This window comes from Salvelinus sp. IW2-2015, linkage group LG25 (assembly GCF_002910315.2).
Source record: "Salvelinus sp. IW2-2015 linkage group LG25, ASM291031v2, whole genome shotgun sequence".
Classification (NCBI taxonomy): Eukaryota; Metazoa; Chordata; class Actinopteri; order Salmoniformes; family Salmonidae; genus Salvelinus; species Salvelinus sp. IW2-2015.
This window is the reverse complement of record NC_036865.1, coordinates 17,901,239-17,911,691: the sequence shown is the minus strand read 5'-3', so window position 1 is coordinate 17,911,691 and position 10,453 is coordinate 17,901,239. Positions and strand designations below refer to the sequence as shown.

The following is a 10,453-nucleotide window of genomic DNA, read 5'->3' as shown; positions in this document are numbered from 1 at the left end:
TCAGTGCGTATTCAATAATCTAATTGGGTGTAGTATACAGTCTATTCCTAGGGCATCAATTCTGAAATGTTATATTTTTGCCAGTTTGTCTCCCAAACAAATTAGTCTATTGTCGACTTTCAAAACGTCTTCATGAACAGGGTTGATTGTTGAATAATGTAAACAAATAGCATACCTTAACAAATAAACAAACCTTTATTATAGACCCAATATAATTGTTGCGAATTTCAAAATGAACATGATGTCGTGTGTGAGATGAAATCAGTATACTCCTGGCATATACAAAGAAGAGGATATTCGTCGTCAATTCCCTTTACAGAGGCTTGACTGGGCCTATCTAATTACAAGTGCTACTGGTCTCGAGCAGACCACGTGTCCTACACTCTTCGGAGACACACTGCCATAGCAGTTGTTGACTGAATTAGATTATTTCAGTTGAGATGCCAGGCATATTATATACAGTATATTGAAACAATTATCCTTGGAACAAACACGTTGGAGGTGGTGAGTAGGCCTATACCATGTAGCATAAGGACAATAGATGAAGGAATCAACATTATGCATTGTGCATATACATTGGCGCAGATTCACAAACTAGCTAAACCCACACACTAACCCATTTTTATTTGCTATGATTATTACTTAATAGTGCAGATTGTATTTGTCATCCATATTGACTGCAGAACTAAATACAGGTAGGCCTACCCGAAAACCACGCGCTTATTTTGGGAGTCCCATCAATTATTATGCGAATAAAGAACATAAGCAGGTGCGTAATCAACCTGCTGTTACGCACTTTAAAAGTTGTTTTACATAAAAAATGGCTCGGTCAATTAGATGCGTAATTGCCACCATCTTGACGAAATTATGGGGCAATGTGGTCTATTCAAAAGAGAAAAATTAATTGCCTAATTCTAGGCGATTCTAAAATGTGTGTGCGTGCGTATGTACGGCGTAAGTGCGTGCATGTGTGCATGCGTAGTTCCTTATAGGTTCATGTTTAACATTTAATTTAAAAAAAACTATTTTTTAAATTTTGCAACAATAATGATATTACTTGTGGATGCTGCCTTTATGACCGTCTTCGGTAATGGTGCACTAGACGGGTCATAGTGGGCTAATTATCCCACCAAATGTGCCCTTCATCTCTCACCTAATGGTTGTATTGTTTATTTTTCCTATGTAGTTTCACATGGATCAGCAATAGATAGAGAATTAGGGTTTGCTCAATTCGGTTTCATTTTCGACGTGTTTAGTTTGGTCTCATACATGTCTATGCCAGGTCGCAGTTGTAAACGAGAACTTGTTCTCAACTGGCCTACCTGGTTAAATTAAGGTGAAATTAAAGATATTCACACACCTATGCCAATGTCTCCGTAGTGCTCATGCCTACAATTCACCTGTGGAATGTTTCTGACGTGGAGCTATTGCAAATGCTCGAATAGATATGCTACTTTTTTGTTGAGTAGAAAACCTATGGTATCTTGTGAAAAAGTTTTCTAAAGTATTTCGATCACCATGGGCCCACATAAAGGTTTTAGGAAGTTCAAAAGTTTTGATAGCCTATAGGCTATGCACGATAAAGCTTGACGCAGACTCCCCCCTCAAACCCTCAAACGATATTTTGTGGCTTGACGTTTTCCTTTTAAGGAAATGTACTTTGTTAAATCGTGTTTCACCTGTTTAATGTCAGTCACTCATTCCTATATTTATTTTGGACGATATAAATTGGCTGAAATGACACACAACATTAGCCTATAAAGTTGCGACATAGTTCACAAATGTATGATCTAATGTTAGGTGGAATAATATCAATATCAAAATGCAAAGAGTTGACTATATGTAATTACTGTTGAAGATAACTTTATAATTTTATTCAGCATTCCCTCCATCTGAGTAGAAACCAGTCAACTCTTTGCCTCAAAGGTCGTGTTCTGCTTTTGTCTCTAATGCAGTTATCGAAAACAAATCAGTAGCTACTCTATGATGACCGCACCACTATACAAAGTGCGCATTCAAATATCGTCTGATAATCACTAATGTATTGACGTATTATATCATGCAAACTCATCACGGACCCATTACAGAGAACTAATAGATTGATATGGTGTTCTTCCCCGCGCTGATATTGATCAGCAAACGTCTGTAAAATATTGTTACAAATAAGGGCATTGTTCACGGGCGTTTTGGTTGCGCTCATGACCTTGATTTGCGCGCATGAATTGAAAAAAATTGCCACTCGATAATGTCCATTTGTAGAACATCTTTATGCAAAGGAGAAGGGGCGAGAGCAAAAATTGGATAAAATACATTTGCAGGAACGGGGCAATGGACATAACCGCGGGCGGATCAGTATATTACATTAAAATAGAAAGTTGAGTGCTGATTTTAAACAGGGCCCATCAAATGTTATAGTGCCAGTTAGGCCTACAATTTTGATCAAGTGACAACAGTTGAAGTATTTTCAGCCCTTTCCTGAAACCCTGGGCATCTGTTCCCGCATGTGATTCATGCGAAAATCTGTGGAGATATTTTGGTGCAATTACTTGACTTCATATAGGCCTAAACAAACGTTAATTGATCTTAACATATATTCGATATTTTCAATTGTTTGCAGGCTTGTGGTAATGTATAAACAATACATAGATTACATAAATATACTTTTTATCATTTCAAATATATACACATTTCCTATGCAAATGAATTCATATGTTCTTACATAGGCTACGCCTATAGGTGAGAAGCGGATGCTTCAAATCCATCTACTAAACTCCGATATGTATGAGGAGATGTCTTGTGTAGTGCTTGCTGTCAAGTTTGGATGAATGCTCTGCCAAATTGGGCACATTTGATCATCTTACTAAAACATCAGTTTAGACATATATGGGATTGTAATGGGACTCCCTACAAACACGCCACTCCGATTCAAGTGATTTTCGTAGCAGTTTAGGGGAGTATTTTCCACAACCCTAACCCTTTTCTGTAACCCTTACCCTTTCCCCTAACCTGCTATGTTAATTATCCTAACCTGCTGCGTACGTTCTGCTATCCTGCTACGAAAAAGTCGTAGCTGTATCGAAGTGGCGTGTTTTTAGGGAATCTAATGTTGTTATGGCCTATAGAAACCGCAGAACCACGTCAATGCAACACATTCTTGACACTTACTTATTTTTTAGGAAACGGAAATCTTCTTTACAATAGTATCCCATTTGCTTTCGTGATTGAATGCAAGCATCAGATTTTCATCAAAGTTCTATTAAGTGAAACATAGGTTGCGGGGCACCGTCTGATTGGAACAGTTTAAATTTTAATTGTGTTTTTAATTTGACATATAGTTGCTGTGAAGAATGACACCGAAACGCCAAGGGGCGGTCGATGTTCTTAATTTCTCCCCGAGGAATTGATGAGTCTATCAGGGCAGTAYATTGGAAAGCCATTAAAACTCAATGGTGAGGTTGTTAATTGGAACTTGATGGATAGGAGCCCTTGGATAGGCTATACTGATCCAATCTTCTTGACTTTCTGTTTTCCAATAAATTACCCAATTCATTTCCAACCTCAGATTACATAAATTGTACACCTCCAGGGCTCGCGCTCTGCTTTGCTCTTACGACCGCTTCGACCACCCCCTCACACACACACCCTCTCTCTCGCTCTCTCTGCGATTTGAAAAAAGGAGCAGGGCTCAGATCCTTGAATGAAAATCGAAACATAATCAACGTTTATACTTACAAAATTTATTGATATCATTTTCTCTGGTAATTTCCTTATTTTAGAGTTGGACACGTCATATATCATAATACACACGTGTAGGGGTCTTTGTTTAATATTTATCGAAGCTTGATTCTTAGATCAAAGCTGCTCATAACTTCATCTGTCTTTCTAAGACCTTTTTCTCATAGTAAAAATCTTGTTCTGTTATTGCAGTAGGGCTGCCATACAACACCTATCATTGTGATAGAGCACGAATTTAGACCGCGCCATGCTGTTTCTGAACATGTTTTCTGCAAATCAGAGGGGTAAATTCAGGATCTTCAGACACGTTACCGTTTGGCATATATTGTATAGGCTTAAAGTTAATGATAACGCCATTTCGGCCTAATTTCTTTTGATATAGGCCTATCGGCCATCATGAAAATATATCTTCAGATTTGTTTCAACATCTGGAGTTTAATTGGTATTCAAGTGTCGGATTAATTATGTAATAATTTCTTGATAATGATATAAGGGTATAATTAAAGCTTAAACAGACATTGCTGCTTTTGACAAAGGTCTTTGTTTGAAAATAGCACGTATAAATCGTCCCATTTAACTGTAATGGGAGATTTCACGCATTTATGTGTAGTCACCCTAAATCCAGTGCAATCTGTGACTGCCCTCATTCATATATTACCCCATTAAATGTAGCCTATATCTTGATGGGCACATGCATTCTTAAAATCGTTTAACTGCTGTTGGGCTAAATTCGTGTTGACAATCACAAGATGGGTTTCACTATCATCACCATCGTCATCGTTACTCCTTCCTCCTATCAGAGGATTAACCAAAACCACAATACAAAACAATATTGAACAGAAAATAGGGAGAAAGGCCGGGGTCGTCATCCCATCCCTAGGCGGAGGAGCACGAGGGTTAGGGCCCTGACATTATGATTAAAGCTGACCATTTGTTATGTGTCTAGGGTCCCTTAGAAAGAAGTAACGAGGGATAATGTGCTAGAACCACGAACTCAAACCCCGCAGCTGCCCCACCAGACACCGTCAGAGAGAGGGAGATGGGGAGCGGGGGCGCGCCCCCACCCTCCAATCAATTAGTCAATCAATTAGCAGGCCTCCACTCCACGCGAGGCAGATTAGCTGCAGTAGTCCTAATGATCAAATTAATTCTTAATCGCAGATAATGGCCGTGGAATGACTTTATTATTTTCAGGATAAAATAGTTAGGGTTCCATATTAGTTCCAGGAACAACACCCAGGAATGTATGTTGGATTATCTGACCAATTTACCATCCACAAGGCTAATAGAATACATGCCATTTCTTCCATGAGGTCACTGTGTAGTAGGCCCCTACTTGTGTCTACAGTTGACTGTACAGATAACATGGTTTGTATTCCCCCCTGAGGGTGTGTCAATGGTATGCTATTATACCATTTGAGCTAAGTGTGTTAGGGATAAAGGTTTGTTATTTGAGGGAATATCGCAAATCAAGTATTTTACACTATATAAAGTGAAAAGGTTTAAATTGTTGAGTATTATATTAGATAGACTTAGGGAGAGTCATGACCAAATCAATTTGCATGCCGATGTAAAACATGTAGAATATATTATCTCCATTCACTTCAAAAAGTATTGCAGTGAAATAACAAGGGTCTACTATAGTGTAATAATTTGTTATTATGTTGTCTTGCAATATATGTGAAAATATTAATTTGTAAAATTACATCAACACAATATGCAATACTTGTGGTTGAAAAAAAGGAAAAGAAAAATCACTGATGTTCCCTCATTGAAAGACTAATGGCGACAAACATGGTTGCACCTGTTTCCCATTTCTCCAGTCTATTGTCCACTTAAAATGTAGTCAGCCCCAAATATTAGGTAAGCCTATGTCAAGTTGTCAACATATCACACAAAAACAAAACAAACAAAGCACAACAATACACAATATAAGACTCGTGAATTAGAAACCTTTACCTACACAAAATCCATTGCCTAAAATATTGTCAATTTTCAATCAAAACGTCCAATTGAATTGATATAGCCTAATAAGAGACATGTTGCACCAGTTTCTAAACAAAAGGCGATTAATATTATATTTATGCCAAAACGTATTTTGTTGTATATGTAGCCTTTTGAAGTAAATGAATAGCCTAACATCTGTGATGTGCTTGTACCATTATGCCTGTTTGTCTACCTTTACTATCGGATTCAAAAAGGGACGTAGGCTATATGCTCGAATAAACGACAGCCTGTAGTTATTTGTCCTTAGCTCCTTTCATCCTATCTCAGAACCTTGACATGAGTTTGAAATTTCCGGGCTTAGTTTGAGCGTGTGATTGGCCCACGCAGAGCTTACCTACATGCAAATGAGGCAACGCCACAATACTGTCTTTAGTCCAGAGCGCGTGGATGTAGACCAGGAATACATTCATGTTCCCTGAGCTCCAGGAAAAAACAACCCAAGCCCCTCAACTTCTAAAAACGGTTTTCTAAAAAATACTATTTCCAAACTATTTTACGCAAGAGTTGTGAGTATTCACAGACCAACAATACGAGAAAAATAACACAAAAACTAAGATATAGCCTAATTTTACTGTTATGAATCGAGAATGAGTACCACAGAAGACAGCGGAAGCAAGTGCTCGTCGGCCCCAATTTCCAGTTTCACTATTCAGTCGATATTGGGCACTTCGTCGGAGAAGCCACGGTCGGGGGTGAAGGAGAGTTCCAAGGGACTGCAGCTGGCGAGGAAGCGCTCGCTGTCGGTGTCTTCAGAAGAGGAGTGCAGCGGTGGGGAGGACTCTGCAGACTGTTTCTGTTCGGATCGTGGTCACAGCGAGCCATGCAACCGACATCAACCACTAAATTTTTCATGTTTAGGTGAGTAGATCACTGAATGTAATTTGTGTTGTGCGTAAAATGTAGGCCTAATTATTTGTTGCTTTTAGATTTTGCTTGTATTTATTTCCCTCGATGACATTTTGTATTCGAAAATATAGGCTTCCAAAGTAAAAAGGTGAAATAGGCTACATAATATATACATCGATGTATTGTATCGAACGGGACATTATTAGTATTAGGCCTAGACCAATTATTATTATTTTATATGTATTATTAGGCTATTATTGTAGCCTAATAATAGGTCAACAATAGTGTAAAGTAGGCTAGGACTAATGATAAACGTATTTATGATAACCTTCGGCAGAAGTGGCCTAGTACTTGTTGCAGTTTAAGCTTGTAAACTTAGATAGCCTATGTTTGTTACTGCAGATAGTGGGTAGGCTATCACTTCACTTTGTTTAATGTGTCGTTTTACTGCTACATCCGCGAACAGGGGAAAGGTCAAATAATTAACAGGATGTTTCCCCCGTCATTCCAAATTTAATCGAGTCTGCTAATTGATTAAACCTTTTTTTCACAATGACTGCATTTTGTCAATTGACCGTTAAATGTAACCTGATTTAATTAATATTGTGCACCAGGCATAGTCAAAATTAAATTGTTTATTTAAAAGAACACTTACAACCTTTCCACTGTCGATGAATGAGTCAAAGTTCACACTTAATGAACTCTTGTACTGAGTATCGAATAATGTTATTGTTTTAACAGGGATGTTCTCAACTTGGGTAGACCAACACAAAGCATTTGAAAAATAAGTGTGAAACCTTTGAGACATATTCAACATTTTGAGACACAAAATTGACAAGCTGATCTAAAGGCAATATAGACTAAGGCATCCAGTATCTTTATGCGATGCTTTATCTTGAGGATAGGCCTACATCATTTGTCAATTTTGATAGGCTACAGATGATACCGAGGAGGACATTGGGAAATCAGTTTGTTGAAATATTTTGACACATTTTCTTTTCTTTCCGACACACATATATACTGGTCTTTTTCCTTAATGCAGGTTCAACAACGGGACTTATTTCAGTCCGTGACGGGATTGCACGGCGACCGCACCTGACACAGCCTCTGCTGCAGGATTACAAAGAGGAACAAGAGAGACCATGCAATCCAATGTCACCTATTTCCGAGGAGAGACAGACAGACGGTGCGGACAAGCAGAGCAACTCGTCCAAGAAGAAGACTCGTACAGTCTTCTCGCGGAGTCAGGTGTACCAGCTCGAATCCACGTTTGATATGAAGAGGTATTTGAGCAGCTCCGAGCGAGCCTGTTTAGCATCTAGTCTACAGCTAACAGAAACTCAGGTGAAGACGTGGTTTCAAAACCGCAGGAACAAATGGAAGCGACAACTGTCGGCGGAACTGGAGGCCGCGAACATGGCACACGCCTCCGCACAGACACTGGTCGGAATGCCGCTTGTTTTTAGAGATAGCTCCCTGCTCCGGGTACCAGTTCCAAGATCTATCGCTTTTCCAACGCCACTATACTACCCTGGCAGCAGCCTACCAGGGTTACCATTGTACAATCTGTATAACAAGATTGAATATTGACTTAATGCCTGTGATGAGAGTCCACAAAAATAACACGTTAACACACTACAGTAGCCTACATGCGTATAAATGTCTGGCATAACTCATGTCTATTATATCACTTTATTTGTTGAAAAAATATATTTCTTATTATGCAGTAACTGTATGTTTAACAGGAAGCAACAAACGTATCTAAATGTATAAAATACACCATGTGTATAATCATTATTTTGTACCTTGATTTTGCGTTCTCCCTCGTTTAACACGTTAAATTGGTGAATTTCGCCACTGCAATACAGATGTAATCAAGTGGACTATGTTTCCCAAACGAATTCTGGATGCATAAAAAAAACGTTTTCAATTGAATGTGAATGTGAATATGAAATATTGAGGTCCAAGACGTCCAACTACCTTCATCTGTTAAGCTACTAGAATAAATTGGGTTTATACATTTGGGGATAGGGAAGTTCAAACTCGTTGCTTCCATTTGGGGAAAATGTCATTGTTTTTATTGTAATCATAGGCCTACCAAGTAAACCACTCATTCAATAAATTTTCTATATCAATGAAACGTGGGTTTGGATTTATTGTACATTTCCTGATTTAGTTTTTGTGGCATTCAATCCAGTCTTTGAAAATCAGGGATGGAAAAATGTATTTCATAATTGTACAATGGTCAGGCTAGATAAAATATATATATATATATTCACACTGCAGCTCAAGGATTATTAAGTAAAAACTATTTGTTCTGTTTTCTGTCAAACTTTCTGCCATGGACGTTTCAATCAACATGACATCCAGCTACAGTTGGCCAAACTCTCATATAAACATATGACTCTGCAACTAACTAGGCCTCTAAAGGTGAACAGCGATACTGAAACATTTTACTAGCTTGTGGCAAAAGCTTCCAGTAGACCAGAATTCATACATTAAAAACTTTAAAACATCTAGGTTGCCTGGTAGCCTAAAAACAATGTAGGATCACTGTTTTTCCATATTCAACTTATATTTGCCAAATTTGAACAATGTTATACTGTACGTTAAGCCTCATAGGTCTGTTGTAACAAGTACTCATTCGCCTGCTAACAATAATACTAACACCATGGGTTATTAACAACAAAGTGTTATGAACGCTTTACAGTTTCAAAATGATCTATCTATACAAGTGGTTTCAGGTGTAGCCTGCCACTGTAGCATTGCTGCAGATGGGTTTATGTGCTGCTTCTCCTCAAACATGGGCACATAATGATAAGATGGTGTCAAACGCTTTGGTTCTATTTATGTTGCCTGTCTAAGACATAAATACTCTTTATTTTCATCTGTCATCACAGTTCTTTGGAAAATTAGCCAATGTGAAACGTGTCATTTGTACTTACGAGAGGGTCAACTCAGTGGCCTGCTAAACATATTGCAGGGGGAGGGAGAGAGATGCACACCATCAGCAGCCAATCAGAGCCATGGTGGATATTCCAGCCTGGTCTCATAAACTAGACATAACATAGTAAATGTAAATCCAGGACCCTCAAATTAGTATGATATGTTATGTTTGGTATGGTTACGTAAGAAAGATGGTTACTTAAGGCAAAACATGAAAATAGCATGGTTGGTCAGTGTATAACATTAATGTCTAGCAACCCAAAGGTTGCGAGTTTGAATCTCATCACGGACAACTTTAGCATTTTAGCTAATTAGCAACTTTTCAACTACTTACTACTTTTTTCTACTTTGCAACTACTTAGCATGTTAGCTAACTCTTCCCCAAACCATAACCTCAACCCTTTTAGCTAACTCTTCCCCTAACCGTAACCTTAACCCTTTTAGTTAATCCTTCCCCTAAGCCTAACCCTTTAACCTAACTCCTAAACATACCCTAACCTTAACCCTAACCCCTAACACCTAGTCTAGTGGACTCTCAGCTCTTAGCATATCATATGTTTAGCAAATTCGTAACATATTGTATGTTTAGCTAATTTGTAACATATATTACGAACTGTAATTCGTAACATATCATACTAAATGGAGAGTCCTGTATATGTGGGGTGGCAGCGTAGCCTAGTGGTTAGAGTGTTGGAATAGTAACCAAAAGCTTGCAAGTTCGAATCCCCGAGCTGACAAGGTACAAATCTGTCATTCTGCCCCTGAACAAGGCAGTGGCACTGTTCCTAGGCCATATAAAGGTTTAAAAATTATACGAAACGCTCTGAGACCAGGTTGTATATTCTGACACTTGGAGTGTGCAATACAGGAAGTTCTAGCCTTGTTGGAGGAAACTTAATAAGTGGTGCTGTTGTTAAAG

At 38.4% G+C, this 10,453-nt stretch overlaps 1 protein-coding gene across 1 annotated transcript; it reads left to right on the top strand.

Annotated features, from left to right (window-relative positions):
- Positions 1-6,120: 6,120 nt before the first annotated feature.
- On the top strand, positions 6,121-8,269 carry LOC111951608 (homeobox protein HMX2-like). Its single transcript, XM_023969788.2, has 2 exons — positions 6,121-6,600; positions 7,631-8,269. Exons 1-2 carry the CDS (start codon positions 6,330-6,332, stop codon positions 8,176-8,178), a joined length of 819 nt encoding a protein of 272 aa, XP_023825556.1. The 5' UTR covers positions 6,121-6,329; the 3' UTR covers positions 8,179-8,269.
- Positions 8,270-10,453: the final 2,184 nt, after the last annotated feature.

What these genes read in the sequence shown, in the direction of transcription:
- LOC111951608 (XM_023969788.2), top strand. Translation starts at nt 6,330, where the DNA reads ATGAGTACCACAGAAGACAGCGGAAGCAAGTGCTCGTCGGCCCCAATT. An exon ending in ACTAAATTTTTCATGTTTAG is followed by an intron (nt 6,601 to 7,630) that starts GTGAGTAGATCA and finishes TCCTTAATGCAG; the next exon opens with GTTCAACAACGGGACTTATT.